General features: G+C 27.3%; 2 protein-coding genes across 3 annotated transcripts; one reads left to right on the forward strand and one right to left on the reverse strand.

Moving 5' to 3' along the window:
* Positions 1–8505: 8505 nt before the first annotated feature.
* On the forward strand, positions 8506–17009 carry LOC114173331 (protein DETOXIFICATION 29-like). 2 transcript variants are annotated; one of them, XM_028057641.1, is made up of 9 exons: positions 8506–8952; positions 10215–10756; positions 13189–13275; positions 15126–15182; positions 15366–15604; positions 15681–15799; positions 15906–15992; positions 16392–16509; positions 16630–17009. In XM_028057641.1, the coding sequence occupies exons 1-8, from the start codon at positions 8638–8640 to the stop codon at positions 16473–16475; spliced, it is 1530 nt and encodes a 509-aa protein (XP_027913442.1). In that variant the 5' UTR covers positions 8506–8637; the 3' UTR covers positions 16476–16509; positions 16630–17009. The 2 variants fall into 2 exon arrangements, 1 of the variants encoding a protein (XP_027913442.1); XR_003602493.1 differs by having other exon boundaries at positions 8507–8952; positions 16392–16546; positions 16630–16913.
* A 769-nt stretch (positions 17010–17778) lies between these two features.
* LOC114173332 (60S ribosomal protein L27a-3) lies at positions 17779–18453 on the reverse strand. Its single transcript, XM_028057642.1, has one exon. The coding sequence runs from the start codon at positions 18391–18393 to the stop codon at positions 17947–17949; it is 447 nt and encodes a 148-aa protein (XP_027913443.1). The 5' UTR covers positions 18394–18453; the 3' UTR covers positions 17779–17946.
* Between the last annotated feature and the right edge of the window lie 2210 nt (positions 18454–20663).

A 20663-nucleotide genomic window follows, 5' to 3' on the forward strand; every position in this document is an offset into this window, starting at 1 on the left:
AAAATTAAAAAATAATAAAATAAATATATTTTAATGTTGTTAAAAATTAAATATAAGTAAACATAAAAAGTTTAAATTAACAGAAAAATCAGGAAAAAAAATTGTGTTGAACATCTAAAATTATAAAAAAAACAATTAAATTATCAATTTGAATAAAGACTTTAAAAATTCCAAAATATTTGTTTTATATCAAAAATTTATTGTCTAAAAATTAAAAGGTTTAAAAAATTTGTAATATCCATTTATACTATTTTAATTAATATATTTAATTATTTCAATTTTTAATGTAAAAATAATAGTACCAATGCACATTAATGATTTCTTAATCAGTGTCCCAAGGGCACCAGTTAACATTCTTCTTATAATATTAAATGAATTTTGACTTTAGTAATTATTAACATAAATTTGATTTATTGAGAGGATAGAATTGATTGTAAGTATTATGTAACAATTTGTTTGTTACACCAAAAAAAAATATTAAATGATAAAATAATTATATTTTAATATTTTTAAAATTTAAAATATAACTAAATGTAAAAAGATTTAAATTAACAAAAAATAAAATATATTTTTCAAAAAAAAATAAAAAATAATTACCATACTATTATCTGAATTAAAATTGTTTATTTAGAAAAAAAACAATATTTTATTCTTTTAATTAATTTTTTTAAGTTTAATTATATTTTAATTTTTAGTAACATTAAAATATAATTATTTTGTAACTATTTTTTTTACATCAAATAAATTATCAATTATATATGTATAACATTGATGAATACTTTTGTCTATACTTTTATTCCCTAAATAAAAAAATACATTAATAATTATTAAGATTATAATTAATTTAATATTCTAATTATTTATGATTTTTTACAAAATTTAATGTTCATCGATCATATCTTAAAAAATAAAAATATTTATATAATACTTAAGAACATTTAATACTGGAGGATTGATTTTTCAATAAATTATAATAAGTTTTTATTAAATATTAAATGTTTTTATTATAAAAATTATTTAATATGATAGTCAATATTTTATATTTCTTTTTATTATTTAATTTCCTAGTTAATTAAATGATATTTTATCATTCTTTACCTATTTTTTATATGAAAAAAAAATAGTTATGATTAAGTTTTAAAATAGTTCTAACTTTGATAATTTTTAATTTATTACTATAAATGTTCATTCTAAGTATTTAAAAAATTTTATATTTTGAATTGAGTTCTTAATATTTTTATTTTATTAATGGTCCGTACTCGTCATTTAAGCTTAATTTAGGAAATACAGGAAAAAGGAGAGGGTAACTTGAATTTAGTGTCTCGTGAACTCCGTTCCAGCTTAGGTAGGAACAAATATGATAGCCAATATTTTCATATTACTCAATTGAGTTTTATTATTTAATTTCATAGTCAGGTAAATGATATGATTTTTATTTTATCATTCTTTACCTATTTTTATATCAAAATAAAGAAATTGTTATGATTAAGTTTTAGAATCATTCTAACTTTGAATATTTTTAATTAAGTTATTATTATAAATTTTCATATTTTATTTAGTATTCGAAAATTTTATATTTTTTCAATTTAGTTCTTAATAATTAATTTTATGATCAACTTAGATGATCTAACCGTTTAGTTTTGAAATGTCAAGCACAACATCTCAAACTTGAGCAATACAAACAAAAATCTTAATAACTCAACATGGTTGGATTGATTTTAATCTTTAATTTTTTTAAAATGAAACATTATCGTTTTTAAAAAATAATTAGGGTTTTAAACATTTTATATTATCGTCTAAGTTTGTGATGTTGTCTAGGATATTGCAAAATCAAATGTCTCATAATCCAATTCAGAAAAACATAAATATTTTGGACACTTAACATAACTAAAATTTTAAGAAGGGTCAATTAAAAATATCTAAATTTATGAGAGATTTAAAACTTAATGACATATTTATTATTTTTAAATAGTGACTCGTAAGCTATAATGAGGTAAGGTAAGAGTTCAGATTCTTTAGTCAACTTTGGGTATCATTTTAAAGTTGTGTCTTCAAAATATAGTGATTTTGATATATTTAAAATAGGCATAATTAATAATCTGTTTCCTATATGTTAAACAAAAGTCAATATGGTCGGTCCAATTAAATTGATGTTAACATCATTTGAAAAGTGACCACATGTAACTTTAATAGAAAGATTAATTAGTAATTTGCACTACAAGAAAATTATTAAGCCTCGACTAATTTTAATTATGACAAAAAAAAAACAAGTTTAGAGATCAATTTCGAAATCAAGTTCCTAACTAGAGACTAATTTAGAGACAATTCTTTTGGTAGTCAGAACCTAAGAACCTAAGTAGCTAATGTTAGTGACTGATTTAGAGACAATTTCATAATAGAAATTATTTTAGTTACCAATTTAGAGACAAATTATAATTTTTTGAAATTATTTTAGTTACCAATAATTTTTAGTTTATAAATTGGTCACTATAGTGACTAATTATTTTTTTCACTAAAATTAGTCATTAATCAAGAATTTTCTTGTAGTGTTTGTCCTTATATTAAGACCTGTAATTCATTTTTGTTCGTATATTTTTTCTCTCACTCTACTGAATCCCTATATTGTTTAAATAGAGACAATGTGGTCTCTTCCATTAAATTAACATTAACATCGTTAGGAGTTGATCACGTATGAGTCCAAACCCTCTTCTCTTTCTCCAACCCCTTCTTCTCCAGCAACACAGTCCCACTGAGATCACCTCCTTTAGATGCACAATCTTTTTTTTTTTTGTTTACTGTATTGTCAGGATGGAGACATGAATCCAGTTGTGACTTTTGGGTTCTTTCTTAGGATTCGTGGAGGATGACACTAATGGAAAATGAACAACATTGTCTCCTTGTAAAAATTATAGGGACTCAATTAAGTTAAAACAAAAATATAGAGACCAAATTATTAATTAAACCTTTATTGGATTGACACGTACTCAGTTTCCAAATGATGTTAATGCAAATTTAACGAAATAGATAACTCTATTTAATAAATATTGAGACTAAATTGAGTAAAAAATAAATATAGAATTAGAATGAATGAAGGTCACTACATGAGAGTCTTTGGTAGAGACAAATGAGGAGATGGGGAAGTGAAACCCTAACGAAAAAAATAATTTAATAAAAAGAAATGTCGTGTTAAATTATAAATTATTTAATTTTAACTAACAAAACATAATTCAACACGTGATACATATGTATTATCACCTACGTATAAGTAATGCAAATACCTACATAGAACATTGTTTATCACGTGGGATAAAGACAAAATTTAATATCGTTGAAAAAGAGATATTAAATTCACTACTTTAAAAGTTAAGGAGACCAATAAACAAAGTTTCGATTAGTGATCATTTACGATATTTTATTAATGTTGAGGGTCCGAAAGAAATATTTAACCTCTTTTATTTCAATCTTTTCGACACATGTTTCCAATCCAAAAGTCTAAAATGCATTAGTTCTTCCTCCCAAAATACAATTTGTTTAAATGTTCTTTGTAACTTCCCTATCTCCTCTTCAACCTAACCTTTTTCCCCTTCTCATCACCTTCCGCTCCCCGCTCCTTCGTGCAACTCAACCTTCTCCTTTCTCATTTTCTTTTCTCTCTCGTCAGCCCAACCTTTGTTCTTTCCTTTCTCCCTCCTGCGTACCTCTCAATAGTGAGTCTACTTAAGATGAATGTGGCTCCATAAAAACATTGCTGAAGAGGGACATCACTCATGAGTAAAAAAAATATGTCATCTAAAAATAACACTAAACTTGAACAACATCGGCACGAGATTAACGACGAGATCACAGCCACATGATTTTGTTTTATAATTTTCATTTCATTAGGGTTTTGTGTTTCCATATTCTCATACGTCTTATATGTTATATTTCTTTTTTAATATCTTCCTACGTTGTAATGTTTTATAGTATCTTATTCTTAATGATTATTTTTTTTTTAGTTTTAAAACGTGATTTCTCATAAGAAAACTAAAATAGCAAGTTTTAGTTTGAATCAATTTTTACCTTTAACAATGAACTCAAGTTTTTTTTTTTTTTTTTTTTGTGTAAAACTTCAATGAAGTTGTTTGAAGCAACTTTAAGGAAGAATTATGATTTCTGTCCTAAGAATGTCTTGAAATACTATAATATAATAGTAATGAGCGGATCAAATTATTTTATAAAAGAACTATTTTTCTTTTAAGCTAATTTTTTTAATATATTTTTATCTTAACTTGATATATTTATGTTATAGAAGATATAAAATACCAAACATTATATAATATATTATATTATATACAATAAAAAGTTGTGGAAAAAAAATAGTAAAATAGTAAAAACACGAAAGTGTTTCAACTGGGAGAACCAAACAGGAAGACCATGATAGGTAGAGTCCCTGTAAAAGTTGTCCTAAATTATTGCTTCCAGACAACACAAAAAGATGTTAACTCCTATGATTTAACTTTTGGAGAAAATTTACTTTTTAATTTAAATACAAATTCGAACAATAAACAAAGACCCTTACTACGTGCAAAAGACTCTACATAACAAGTCTCTAGCTGAAGGCAACAATTCTAACTCAAGTTTAGATAAATCGAAAAGATTAAATTAAAGTTGCATATTGACCTACTATGATTGTTTCTTAACAATCATTTTTCGGTGAGTGTATCGGTATTAATAAGTGTTGTATTTCCAAAGATTTAGTAAATATATTGATAGTTAGTTTTTGGATTTTTTTGGATTTTGATAAATAGTACATGTAAATATTGATTGAGTAATTATATAGATTGAGTGGAGTAGAGACTATGTTTAGATTTCATCTCATCTTCTTTTAGTGTACCACTACTATCTTGTCTACTTAATATACAAATCATTCAATGTCTTGGGAGTACTATTTCTATATAAATCTAGGACCATTTATGCAGCATAGAAAAAGCTTCAAACCTAGTTAGTTTAATTTCTTCATTTCTGGTTGAATGAATATCATTGTTTTACTATGCAAGACTCTTTTGCCCAACACATCCTCTAGATCTTGTGGAAGCCTCTAGAAAAAGTGTGATGGTTTGATTGGACCTCAGTTTGAGACTAGTCTTTCAAGTAAATCCAAACTAGTGAAATAAGATGAGTTGTCAATTCATCATTAAGCATAAATCAAATCATAAACTATTGAATGAATGTATAGTTAAATACCCAAGAAGTAGGAGTATAGATAATTAAAGTTGATTATTCAACTACTCATAGAATATTACAATGTAATTCCAACATCATCTACACATAGATTTACAATAAGAGCATTTCTCTCAAGTCTCACATACCAGTTTCTACCCTATTGCTACATTTCTAACTCTCCACTCAATGCCTAGAATGAAGACATGAGGTCTTTATTTATAAGAATTATTGGGTGGTGCTCAACCCGACTTTAGGTGCTCAGCCATAGAGGTTCTTCACAGGTGGGTTTCTTTTATTATATTTATATAATTTTATTAAGTTAATTTTATAATGGGTAAACTGAAATACTAAAGAAAAATCTAATATGCATCAACATAAATATGTTAGGCCCCATATGAAATTATATTTTTACTATTTTGACCGACATCTCATTATCAAGGTTAAAATATTTTGTTAGTCATTATATTTGTTTGAAAATCTCAATTTGGTTCTCAGGTTTTGATTGATCTCAATTGGGTCCCTTTTTAAAAATGTGTAACAATTAGGTCTTTTCTATTAGTGTTGTACTAACAACGTTAGATATGTGTCATGTGTAAATTCGTGGTTTTTTCTGATTTTTATTTTATTTTTGTTTATTTTTAAATTTTTTTAAAAGAAAAAAAACAAAAGTTGTTATCTGTCAAGTCAATGTTGTGCCACGTAACAATGTTAGTGTGATGTGAAAGTGGTAGAGTCAACTATGACGGTTAGCACCATGTCATTGACTTAATCCCAAATTAGTCCATATACTTGTTATTTTAATCTTAACTTAGTCCTTATATTTACCATTGAGTTAATCTCAATTAGTGCCAATTTCTTTTAAAAAATTAACTAATTTTGTCCCTCTCCAAGTTGATGACAAAGTTAATTTTTATATAAATGTTTTACTGATATTTTTATTAAACTTAATATTTTTATATAAATATTATTCTCTGAAATTATTTATAACCCAACTCCATTTGAAAGCATTTCTAACAAGATTAATTTTGTTAGAATTGATACTTTAAATTTAGCTTTATTTAAATTTTATTTTAAAATTATAAATTTAAATTTATTTCAAATATATTTATTTCAACAATATTTGAAATTTATATTTCAAAACATTTATATTTAAAATAATTTTATTTAGAATTATTTGAAATAAAAATTCAAATAAAAAACAATATTAAATTATAATATAATAAATTTATTTCAAATGAACTTCAAATAAATTTAAATTTATAATTTTAAAACAAAAATTAAATAAAATTCAATACAAAATATAAATTTAGTCTTATTTAATAAAAGTATCAATTGTAATAAAAATATCAGTATAATATTTATATAAAAGTTAAATTTGTTTTCAATTTGGAGATGAACAAAACTGATTCATTTTAATAAGATATGAGACTCAATTGAGATTAAGTTAATAACAAATATAGAGAATAAATTGATATTAAAATAACAAATATTTGGACTAAATTGAGATTAAGTTAATGACATAGTGCTTATAGTGATGTATGGCACTACCACTACCATGTCACACTGCACTGCCACATGGCATAATGCTGACTTGACACATAGCAATATATTTACAAAACAATTAAAAAAGAAAATCAGAATAATCATGAATTGACATGTGACACATATTTAACGTTGTTAGTACATCACTACCAGAAATAACCTAATTATTACACATTTTCAACAATAGGAACCCAATTAAAATCAATCAAAATTGAGGATCGAACTAAGATTTTGAAACAAATACCAGGACCAACAGAATAAATAATGAATATGGAAATTCATAATTTTATATGGATAAAAAATTTTCATTTTGGTTATAACAAAATTAACAAAATTAATTGATGTCAAACAAATTCTCTTAATCACCTAATCAGTAACTAAATAAAATCAACGAAACTTCACTTTTTTTCAAACAATATTATTTATAAGAAATTGAACAAACCAGAATCCAATTAAACCGTACAAACATATACATGGCAATGCAATGATTTATTATATGCTTAAATATTATACATTACAAAAAAATTCCTCGTTAATAATTAATTAGTGACAAGAAATCGTTAGTCATTATAGTGACAGAAAATGTTAGTCATTATAGTGACAAATTTATATATCAATTCATAAAATAAAAAATTATATGTTACTAAAATAATCAATATTACAAATAAAAAATTATAATTATTCTTTAAATTTAGTTACCATAATTTTGGCTACTAAAGAAATTAGTTTATAAATTAGTCACTAAACATTAGTTATCAAAGTTTTGACTAACAAAAAAATTAGTTACTAAATTAGTCTTTAATTAATTAGTGACCAATTTAGTGATTAATTATAATTTTTTATTCATAATAATAACTGTTTTAGTAACTAATTATTTTTTATTTTGTAAATTGATGACTATAGAATTTTTTATCATTAAAATTGATTATTATTTAAAAAATTTCTTGTATCGTATATCAATTAGCTTTTAACAAGTTAATAATATAAAATAACTCTTTATATATACACACACTTTTTAATTCCAATAAATGTAAAAACGGATATATGCTAAATACTCTAAATATTTAAACTATAATTAAAAAATGAAGGAATAAAATTGAAGTTAACATTGTTGTAAAATTGGAATAAAATTGAAAATGAAATTCATGGGAAAAATGTGGCATTAAAGTTTTAGGTTTGGAAGCTAGTGGGAGAGGCGACATTTGGACAACTGTACAATTGTGACTAAAATGATATGACATACTTTTTTTGTTTCATTTTAAAGATTTAGTAATTCTAAGCAATTTATTCTTTTAATTAGAAAAATCGTGATCATAAATATCATCTGCCTTTACGGAAAAAGTTCTTCATTATAAGGATAAGGATGACCATATATAAACCTTTTATCACCAAGTGGTTCAAAAAGTTTATATTATACTAATTTTAAATATGAAATAATTTATGTTGAAAAAGAAATTAGTATATGATATATTTATTTGAATTTCTTAGTGATATTATATATACTTTCGTCTCGATATATAATAAGTTGTGTTAACAACACTATTGTTATAGATGTAACTTTATAAAAAGAAGTATGTATTTAAATGGAACAGGAGTACAAAAATCTAGAACTATTTCACCAAATGTTTAAATAAATTATATAATTAAGAGTTATAAAGTTTTAGCAATATCTAAAAGAATTTCATGGACTTGACAGTGTTTCCATGCATTCTATTATCATATCTTATTGCAACAACTTTCCTTCACTGCTACATGCATAGGCATAACCTAACATGATATCTTTGTCTTCCTTTATATCTCTTTCTAATTCACTTATCGACCATTCCATTTCACCTTAACAATCTCTCTCTCTTCTCTTCTCTCTCTCTCTCTCTCTCTCTCTCCCCCCCATTGATGGAGCACTCAAATGGCACTGAACCACACGCTGCCGATGAATCCCAAACACGTTCACAACAAAGAAACGCCGCCGTTTTCACAGCCGGTTCCGCCGACATGGCTCCTATAACCGGCCCCGGCGACTTCTATAGGGAGTTCGTGTTGGAATCCAAGAAGCTCTGGTTCCTCGCTGGTCCTGCCATCTTCTCCTTTGTGTCAAAGTACTCCCTCGGCGCCTTCACTCAAATTTTTGCCGGCCATATCGGCACGATCGACCTCACGGCGGTCTCCGTCGAGAACTCCCTCATCGCCGGCTTCTCCTACGGCATACTGGTAAAGTCCTGCAGATATATATATATCAAACTGCTACATGTTTTAGTCATAATAATTACTAATAAAAACTTACGGCAAATGGATAACAAGGCTTTTCAGAAGTTGCATATTCAAACAGACTTCTCTCTTTGTTTATAATTATTTTTTTTTTGTTTCTTATGGAAGTGCATGCATGCATCACTTTCTCTCAAAACTTCTTATTTTGTTATGTTTTCTCTTTGTTTATCTTCAGATGAGAATATTTTGATTTTGAGATGTTCTTTAAATAATTTAACTGATAATTATAATTTAAACCATTATTTATGTAATACTTTTTTTAGAACTGTGCTGAACTTTCATTTTTTATGAAAAAAAAATATAAAGAATTAAGTAAGTATCTTGGATTCGACGTAAAACTTGGAATTGGTTCTGCCCAACAACTTTGATATATTTTTATTTTTAAATTTTAAATAAATTTGAATATAGTCAATTAACATGTTAAACGCGTTGTTATATTAATATTTGAGTACTATTTTAATGTTTTTTTGTAACGTTAGTTAAAAATGTGTTTGATATAAAAAAGAAATTTAACTTATTTGGGTTAAAAAAATTATATTTATTCATTTTTAAAATTTATAATAAAAATATATCAAAATTTAAGACAAAAATGAATTTTAATTTAACGTTAAAATTCATGAATTAGAAATATATTAAACCAAATAAAAATTCATGGATTTTTTTGTTTTACTTTTGTTTTTAAGCTTTTAATTAATAATTAATATCTAATTGACAAATACAACAAACTAGAACAACCTAATGAATTGAAAATTCTAATGAGACCGGTCAAATTTTACCTGCACCAACTCTTAAAATAAATATATATATTATATTTTAACAAATGATCTAAAAAATCTGAATAAAAAATGATTAAATAAAGTAGAAAGCATAATAATAAAAATAAAAGTAACACAAAAAAGGAAGGTTTGCATGCATGCACAACTTCCATTAAAACGAAAAAATAATAAAAATAAAAAGAGAGCAACCTGAGTCACAGGGCAACTTTTGCTTTTGCTTTACTGGGTGGTGGATGATTAAGGAAGGAGGCACCTCAGTGACTTGTATATACTCTTGTATAAAAAATGTTGAGTGAAAAAGTAAGAGTAAAAATTGTAGTGTTTTTCTCTTTAATCTTTTACGTTGGTTAGGTATTAGGTTACAATTACATGCTATAACGTGTTTGAAAAAAGAGTATAACGTTACATGAAAACGCTTTATCGGAGCAGCTAGGGATGGGAAGCGCGTTGGAAACGCTGTGTGGACAAGCGGTGGGCGCAGGAAAGCTTAACATGTTAGGCGTTTACATGCAAAGATCGTGGGTGCTACTCTCGATGACGGCGTGTGTTCTATGTTTTCTGTACATCTTCGCAGGACCTTTTCTGATTCTAATAGGGCAAGACCCAGAGATATCTCGAGCGGCGGGAAAATTCGCCATATGGATGCTTCCGCAGCTGTTTGCGTACGCGCTGAATTTTCCGGTGGCGAAGTTCCTGCAGACGCAGAGCAAGGTGATCGTGATCGCGGCGATATCGGGGGTGGCCATGGCGGTGCACCCGCTGCTGAGCTGGTTACTGATTATGAAGGCGGAGTGGGGTCTGGTGGGTGCGGCGGTGGTGCTGAATGGGTCGTGGTGGTTCATAGTGGTGGCTCAGTTGGGGTATGTGCTGAGTGGCCGGTGTGGGGCGGCGTGGAAGGGGTTTTCATGGGAAGCTTTTGGCAATCTTTGGGGATTCTTTCGTCTATCTCTTGCCTCTGCTGTCATGTTGTGGTGAGTCTCACCTGAACCTTCCCCTTTGTTTCTTTTGTCTCTTTCACTTTCCTTTTTTGTTTTTTTATCTTTCTTTTTTTATTCATAATACTAAAAGTAGCAAGGTTTAAAAAAATGTAAATTAAAACTTTAATTGTAAGTATTGAAGTCTTTGATCATACTGTTTTAATTGTATTATAATAATATTATTTGTAATAATAACTATTTCTAACAAAATAATATAAATAAGCACAAAATATATTTTTTATCCTAACAAAAATATCAAAGATGTAAATAATACAAACACTCATGTGTTTGACATGTTAAATAAACCTAAAAGCAATATTGTTGAAAGGACTAAATTCACACATCTCTAAAGTGTAAAGACTTAATTGCATCAAAACTTTAAAAAATAACTAATTTCAATTTTGACTAAAAATTAAGAGACTAAAAACATATTTAATCTAAAAAATTATTATTATAAAATTTTAATACAAAATAGTTTTATTATTACAAATATAATAATACTATATTATATTTTAAAAGAAAAATCATTTTATATTTATTTTATTTTTCTTTTTTTAAGTCATTATATTCTTTTCGTCATTTCTATTTCATAGTAATAATAATAATATATTAATTATAATATTATTTATAAAAAAGAAAAATAATATTGTAAGAATAATAAAATATTATTGTTGTTATTAATTATAACTACTATTATTATATTGAAACTGAAACAATATAAAAATACAACTTTAATAATATTATATTTAGTTTTAATATTTTTATTTGTTTTAACCTAAATTAATAAATAAATGAAAAAAAAAAACCGATAAGACAACGAAAGAGATGATACAACTTTTCATTTATACTACTTTATACCTGTCCCAAATGATAATATTATAATAATATACAACATAACGTACTAAGTGTATAAAGTATATACTTTAGATAGAAAACACTTTAAGCATTAAGTTCTTAAAATATCATATAGAATAAGTCTATCAAAATTAAAACGCATAACACTTGTAATAGTTTGCTATAATAAAAACTTTCTTTAGTTTCCCATAAAGTCCTATTTATTTGATTAGATTATCAATGAAATATATGTTATGTATTTTTAGAAGCATAGAAGCATAAGCTATCCACACCGCTTTTTGTTAGAGTAAGAGTTATACTCGATAGTTATGATGCAATTATTTGTTTTTAAGAGTGTACTTATCTAGATACCATGATTTAATTGTGACTTGATTTACATCACCTTTGTTATAAGATCATTGATGTCATCTACAACAATATGAGTTCCTCAATTATTTATATAATTACATGATCATAAAATCTTTACCATCTAGTAACTTTATAAAAAACTTTATATCCTAAACTAGAAAATCCACCCCTATATAATTACTAATTTGATAACAATATTATTTACAAACCTAGACAATTATACTCTTAATTAGATTTTAACATGAACTTTTCTAACTTTTCTTACTTAAATGTAATATTCATATATAGTAAAACCTTCTTCCTTGTGTCCTTAAAAAAATACAACAACAAAACTTCAAATAAGACTCTAAATATCAACTATTGCACTAACAACATCTCTCATTTACAAAACATTGAAAAAGGAGAAAAAAATAGATAAAATCCTTAGTTAAAATTGAACTACTAACCTGAAATTTAATGAGATACACTTAATTCTTACCTTACTAATTGATAGCATAATAACATTTTGACTATTCTCTAAATTTAGAGAATTAAGATTATATTAAAATAAAAAAAATATCTATTATATATATATATATATATATATATATATATCACATTATAAATTGTCGAATAATTTTATACTTCATTAAGATTCTCAATATGCCACTACTCTTATTATTTATGCTATGGAATAATTGAAAAAAAGGGTTTTGATATGACAACGGACAAAACAAAAGTTGATTAAGACATATTCATTTTTAGTTGCAAAAGTTTAAACTTAAATTGAATTGAAGACACAATTATGTCTTCGTCGCTAATCCGAACAAACTACATACTGTTTTAACTTAAAAAGCAAACATGTCATAGAGGAAAATTTTAAAGTATCATAGCACATAACATTTCATTTACAATATCTCTTATATTTTGTTATCATATTATTTATTGTTTTTATACTTTTTCTTATCATACAAGGTGAAAAAAAATTCATTTAAAAAAAATATAAATATTAAACCAATAAAAATAAATTGGAAAGATATGAAACTAATAAAAAGTAAAGTTGGCAATAAGAAGAGTTTCAGTTCGTATTTTCTTTATTTACTTAAGAGAATGAAACAATATAGATTTAAAATCTCTGAAACTCTATATTTTGTCAAATACATCAGAATTTAATTTGAGTTATAAAATATTTGCTATAAAAAATATATATTTACTTTTATGTATATTTTGTCTTATGCATGCAGCTTGGAAACATGGTACTTTATGGCTCTGCTTTTGTTCGCTGGATACCTCAAAAATGCAAAAATCTACTTAGGGGCCTTCTCTATCTGGTGAGTCACTATAAATTAAGGATATGTCTAACAATTATATCTAAAATTATAAGTTTAATAAATGAGTTTTAGGTTATTTTAAATATAATAATAATAATAATCATTAATATAATTATATTATAGGGTTTTCTTTGATTTTATTTGGTTTTTATGTTATTGTTAAAAGATTTTCTAATCAATTTTTAAGACAATGATATTATAAATTTATATTTGATTTGTTTAAAGTCTATTAATAAATTTTTTAAAATTAAAGGTGTCAATAATATTCATAGTGGTCTTAACTTTTATAAAATGCAATAATTTTCGATAAAGATATTTTGTACGGTTGGAATCTTAAAATTGAAAATGTATTTACAAAATATTCATTAAAGCATGTGACATGAAAGTTTACAAAAATATTTTGTTTGCATTTTAAAATATAAGATAAAAAGTAAAAATTTGTTAAAATATGAAGTTTATAATAATATAAATTTTTTTGACAGAATACTTAAAAAATAACACAATATTATAATTCATCTCATATAAAGTAAAATAAAACTGGAATAACACTTATGTTAAAAATAACTTAATTCAAAATGGTTAAGAGGCTTTTGTTTTATTTTATGCCATCCTACTCACTGTCTTCACAAATGTTAAGAATAGTTAATAAATGAAATAAGGGTATGGGATTAAGAAAACTTCAAATTCTGAATCCAACATTGAAACAAAAACTTTATAGCTTATCAACTTTAATGAGTAGTGGCAGAACCACTAACCATACTTATCACTCTTTCTATAATCAATCATCACTTTTTCTATCTCTTTATTAATGTGATTTTGTAATGGATAATTTGCCACTAACTGCAATTATCACTTTTTTCCATAGAACTATCACCTTTTTTTTTTTTTGTCTCTTTATTCATAGGGTTTTGTACTAGATAATTTCCCACTAACTATAATTGTCATTTTCTTTTTCTATCTCTTTATTCGTATGATTTTGTAGTACCTTATTTTCCTACTTAATGTTGGATAAACATACAATCAAACCATCATGTGCAATAAATGCTATAAAAATATAGGAAAAAAATATCATTGCTTTTAAAAATGAAATGAAAAATGTAAAATATATAATTTTCTGCATTTTCATTTATATACATTGAAAATTTTCCCATGGTAGAAATCTTCCATCTTTAATTGAAAGAAGAACTTACAAAACTTTTTGAAATGATTTTATCTGAATAACGAAAGAGATAATATCATTGAAAAGAAATCATAAATAAAGAAGAAGAAGAATAAGAAGAAATGGATTAAGATCGTTACTTGTGAAAAAATGAGTTAATTCAAAAAAAGAAAAAAAAAATAAAAGAGTGTATCATTGAATTACATGCACAAAAATAATTATTGTAGAGTAAATAAAATATATTTTTTTAAAACATAAACTTTTTTAGATTATAGATCCAATCCAAAGTAGAATGAAAGGAAAAAGAAAATGGAATGTCATTGGTGAAGATGGAGACTTTTAAAATTTCTTAAGAGAGAAAAATGTTTAAAAAAATCAATACTCTTCAGCATCTTAATTTGTAGAATTTAAAAAATATATAACATTCCTCCATTGAAAAAAATAATAATTAAATTACACTTAAATAAATACATTGAAAAAAAAACAAATTAAATAGTTTTTTTTTTCAATTACTACAACATTAGCTATACTTTCAAGGTATTAGATGTATTGACTTTGTAGCTTGTTCTATTTTCTTGTCTTCTCGTTTACTTTGAATGACATTTTTTTTTTTATTTAACTAAATAACTATAAAAATCAACAACGAGATTAAATCTCCAAGTAAATGAGCTAATTATATTGTATTTCGCAGCATGAATATATTAGGGTGGACCATCATGGTTTCTTTCGGAATGAACGCTTCCACAAGGTTTGACTCCGCACTACTTACTTTATACTAAGTCAAAATATTATTCTCCGTTAAAGAGGTATTTATTCATCGTTTATTCCAGTGAATATAAAATTAAAGTATATATTTCTATATTTGAGAATTATATATATATAATTCTCAAATAAATATGCATTTCATGATTTATGCAATTGGTTAATGCAGTGTGAGAATATCGAATGAACTAGGGGCACATCATCCAAGAACAGCGTTATTTTCTCTGGTGGTTGCTGTGATCACTTCCATTATGATTGGACTTTTTCTGGCTTTTGTTTTGATGGTCACACGAGATGTGTATCCTTCTCTGTTTTCAAACGACATAGAAGTCCAAAACTTAGTGAAGGAGCTCACACCATTGTTGAGTTTTTGCATCGTCATTAACAATGTTCAACCTGTTCTTTCAGGTAACATGTGTTCAAACACAGAACCATCCATTTTCCTTTCGATTATTGCATGTCTCACATTTTCAATTTTTTGCAGGAGTTGCCATTGGAGCAGGGTGGCAAGCTTTTGTTGCTTATGTAAACATCGGATGCTACTACCTTTTCGGAATCCCTCTTGGTCTCGTGTTGGGTTATAAGTTTCACCGAGGGATTAGGGTAAACAATGAGATTATGTGTATTAAACTCATTTATTTTTTGAAATAATTGCGTGATTTTTTTTATCGTATTGAGTTGTTTATTGTTGTGAATGAATGGATTTTAGGGAATCTGGCAAGGAATGATATCAGGGACTGTGCTGCAAACGATTGTTATTTTGGTGATGATTTACAAAACTAACTGGAATAGAGAGGTAAAATATTATTCCAATTAAATATATTTTTGTCCTTTAATATTTTTAGTGAAAATTGGAATTAGTTCCTCTTAAAAAAATTTAATCAATTCAGATTTTTATTTCTAGAAATGCATGAATATGTGTTAAACATTATAAACAAACTAAAATATTATAATAAAATGTGTTTGAAACATTAAATAAACCTAATACAAATTAATTAAAAAGACTATATTCACGAATTGAGTAACTAAATTGATTCAAGGTTTTTAACAAAAGACTAATTCCAATTTTCACTACAAGTTGAAGGATAAAAACATATTTAACCCATAGTATTCAAATATTTTTTATTATATATGAAAAATTGCTTTTGAGCATATAAACAATTAGTTATTAATTTGAAGTAACACAAAATTATAGGCCTCTCGTGCCGAAGATAGGGTTCAGACATGGGGTGGACAAAAAGTAGGGGACGACAAAGAAAACACAGAAGAAGAAACATGAACATTGCAGTCGAGAATTGGTACCATAAGATGAAGTATGACATTTCAACTCGGCTCAAAAAAGATTTACCGGTTTGTATAGGGTATTCACAAACTTTTAGGAATTTGAATTTCTTGCATTTCTAATTAATTTACTCTTCAAATGTTTTATTTAGATAAAATACTATGTTTTCGTCAAAATATGGAGTGTGTTTGAACGTGCTGTTAGTGAAGTGACGTCTTTGTGTCGTGTGGTTGATTATGAGGAGAAAAATTCTGGAGAAGATCTTTCAAGAACAGAATGGAGGTCACTGCAGAAGATTCTCGTATGGTTAAAAGTTAATTTAATTACAGTATCAAGGATATTGTTTTAATGTGAAAAACAATAATATGTGTTATCTTATTAGGTTGTACTATATTTAGTTAATGAAGATGTTTTCAATGTTTGCTTTCGAGAGTACAACCAACAATGTGTAGACATGAAAAGTGAAAAGATCATTCATTTGGAAAATTGTGAGGATGATCTCCTTAGTAAAGACTGTCCAAATTGACCAAAGTTTATGAATTACACTGCCCTACACAATGGTTTAGTGACATAAGATCCAACCAACCAAAATAAATTGATAGATGCTTGTAATAGCTCTAAAATTAATTAATTATTAAAAGGACTGAGTATGATAGATTACTCATAAACGTTGGACTTCCAATACAGTACCAATATTTTGAAGTCTAAACCAACATAGGACAGGTCTCATCAAAATAAGGAAATTGGACTTCTAAATATCATATTTTCAACCCCAATTCCAGCAGAAAATCTGCAACATGTTAAACAATTTTGTTGGGGGACTTCTCAATGATGTTTTCCTCACCAAAAGAATGTCTACAAAGGGTTTCTGGAAAACACGGGAATAAAACCTATGACTTCAAAAACCTAAATCTAAAACTGCGAAATTAATCTGTATCACAGCATTGCAAAAATCAAATTCTGCAAACACATGCATGCCGTATCACACAGCATTCAAGAGACTGCAACTGCTACCCCTCTAAAGCCTTGCCCACAATAGTGGTACTAACTATATTCAATTACAAATTTAACCACGCTGCAGTAATGTATCACAAACATTTACACCGATTCAGAATCCCACATCATAAAACAAAAATAACTCGCTCAACGACATTGCAATTCATCCCATCAATCATTATGCACGTAGAACACAGTAACCGAGCAGCCCAATTGATAAAACAAGACCAGATATCACAACTCCACAAAGCAAGCTATAATTAATTCTATAAATGTTCTAATTAGCTAAAGCAAGTTCATAAGATTTTAGGTCAAACTTTTGGCACAAATCTTTAATTAACCTAAATCCGAAAACACCAAATTAAAAGCACAATATATCACTTGCAATATATAATGTAAATAAATATCCGAAACATAACGAAAATAACACATTAACTTGCAATGTATGACAAAATTAAAAAACTGATTAGACCTAAGCGGTGAGAACAACAGCGCCACCAGCTTCCTTGATCTTCTTCTCGGCGATCTTCGAAATAAGCTTGGCTTTCACAACGAAGGGCTGGTTTTCGGGTAGGACGCCTTTCCCAAGGACCTTAAAGTATCCATGCTGTGTGACGTCGATGAGAGGGGCAGTGTCCTTGGATTTTAGAGCTTTTTCCTTTGCCTCCTGGGGCAGGAGAGACCAGAGTTTGTCAATGTTGACGATGGGGCAGTGGAACTTGTTGCGGAGCTTGTGGAAGTATCGCATTCCCACCTTCCCGAAGTAACCAGGATGGTACTTGTCGAACAGGATCCGATGGTGGTGCATGCCACCGGCGTTTCCCCGACCACCAGGGTGCTTACGGTGCTTTCCGATACGACCGTGACCGGCGCTCACGTGGCCGCGCTTCTTCCTGTTCTTCTTGAATCTGGTCGTCATTGCTCTGCTCTCTGTCTTCGGCCGCACGAGCTAGGGTTTGGTGATAGGCAAGATTTATTGAGTGGAGCTTTACATCTTTACTCCTAGGGTTTGGAGTTTGTTGGGCTTTTGTTACTAAGACTTAGTGGGCCTTACAAAATAGGCTATTATTACATTCTACAGCCATATTTTACTCTCACCCCCTTATTTTCAAATATTATTTTTTTGCCCTTTTCGTTTTATAAGTCTGTGAACTTGTCGAATGCATGTGTCATCGTAGCCCTAGCCCTTGCTCGTGGAACATCAGTACACGAAATACGTATTATTGTAGTTAACAAAAAAAATTCTTGTTCATCTCATTATTCGTTTTTTGGCAATTTATCTATGTAAACAAAAAAAAAAAAAAACCTACATCAGAATCTTAAGAAATAAGTTTTTGCCGTGCTATTTTTTAAAAATTTAATAAAATGGTAGATAAAAGAGGTAAACAAAATGGTAAAATATGAAAGATTTAATTAAGTTTCAAGATTCCGATAAATTTAATAATTTTTCATTGAGTTTTTATTAAATTTTTACATTTTATTAAATCCTAACAACATATATATTTTTAATTGTGTATTTTTCATTTAAATTTTTCTTAACTAATTTGTAATGTATTTGTCGAATGCTTCGGTAATAACCACGTCAAAAAATTAAGTGTCACGACATTATATTAAAATAATTAAATAATAGGTTTAAATATTATTTTGGTTTATGTTATTATCTAATTTATTCAATTTGATAAAATTTTTCTTTCAATTTGTCCCTGATTTACTAAATTATGTATAATTTCGTTTTTTTCATTCACGTAATTTAAATTGAGAATGACATAGTGTACAGACTGACACTATTCATATTACATGTACTGCTTTAATTATGATTGTTTGTGTTTGGTTAAAATAAGTTCCAATTTTAGTTAAGTTTATCCAATTTAGTGATGTCCTCCACTTCATTATCCTCAACCTTTACCACCTCACCATCACTCCTTCGTTACCCTCACCCTCCATGACCTTTTACCACTGCCACCACCATTATCGTTGCCACCATCGCCACCACCAAACTAAAATCATCACTACTACCTTACAACCACAACCACCACCACACTAAAACTATTACAACCATCACCACATAAAAACAATCACCACCACCAACACAACCACATCACCACACTAAAATTACATTCACCACCATCACAGTAAAACCCTACCACCGTGAGTGTTATTGTTAGTGGGTTTAGTGTAATAGTGGTGAATGTGATTTAAGTTCGATAGTGATGGTAGTGGTGGTGGTGATTGTGTTGGTAGTTGCATGGTAGTTGTGGTGATGGATGTTATTTTAATGTGGTAGTTGTGGGTTTGGTTTGGTAGTGACATTGTTTCTAGTGTGCAGGTGGTTGTAGTTGTGGTGACGGTGATTGTAGGCTGGTAGAGGTGGATTTAGTTTGGTGTTGGTGGTGGTGGCAACAACAATAATGGTGGTGGTGGTAGTGTTGAGGGTAATGAAGTGGAAGATATGATTAAATTGAACAAATTTAACTAAAATTTGGACTAATTTGAACAAAACACAAACAACTATAAGCAGTTCGCTTAACGTGAATCATGTCAGCCTTGTGCACTTTGTCATTATCAATTAAAATGGTGTCAACGAAAATGATGAAATTGAACGTAATTTAGCAAATCAAAAACCAAATTAAACGCATAAAAAAATGGGGATCAAATTGAACAAATTAGACTAAAATAATATTTAAACTTAAATAATAAAAACTCCATTGAAGATATATTTTTTAGCTTAGTAGTATATCATAAAAAAATTAATATTAAAAAATGTTTAATAGAGATTCGATTGTTGTTTTTCATAAATTTGAAATTTAATTAATCAATATAAAATTTAAAAGAAAAGAAAATTACAAAGCATGAAAAGAAGTAAAATAAAAAGGTTATAGTTGTTAAAGTTAAGTCAAAATGTATGTTGTCTGTTATGACAGTTATGTGTTGTTTCATTAGTTTTTTCAATTTATGTTTTCATATAAATGCTTTGTATTTTTGTTGGTTTCGACCAATGAGATAGGGGAACTTTTCTGTATCCCACGTGTAGCAACTCTATGATTTTATATGGTATCTAGAACAAGAACAATTCAAAAGGTAAACTCTGAAAATTGTGAGTGTTGAATAGATACATTGTTGTGAAAGGCAAGAAGACCAAGGTGTTGTGCGGGAGCAAGTGTCTTTTCCAAGATTAGAAGGGATTTTAAA

Source organism: Vigna unguiculata, chromosome 2, assembly GCF_004118075.2.
Source record: "Vigna unguiculata cultivar IT97K-499-35 chromosome 2, ASM411807v1, whole genome shotgun sequence".
Lineage (NCBI taxonomy): Eukaryota > Viridiplantae > Streptophyta > Magnoliopsida > Fabales > Fabaceae > Vigna > Vigna unguiculata.

Excerpts from the sequence above, each read along its gene's own strand:
- LOC114173332 (XM_028057642.1), bottom strand. The coding sequence starts at position 18,393 with ATGACGACCAGATTCAAGAAGAACAGGAAGAAGCGCGGCCACGTGAGC.
- LOC114173331 (XM_028057641.1), top strand. The coding sequence starts at position 8,638 with ATGGAGCACTCAAATGGCACTGAACCACACGCTGCCGATGAATCCCAA. Across the intron at positions 13,276-15,125 it reads TTAGGGGCCTTCTCTATCTG|CATGAATATATTAGGGTGGA; the intron begins GTGAGTCACTAT and ends TGTATTTCGCAG. Across the intron at positions 15,993-16,391 it reads AAACTAACTGGAATAGAGAG|GCCTCTCGTGCCGAAGATAG; the intron begins GTAAAATATTAT and ends ACAAAATTATAG.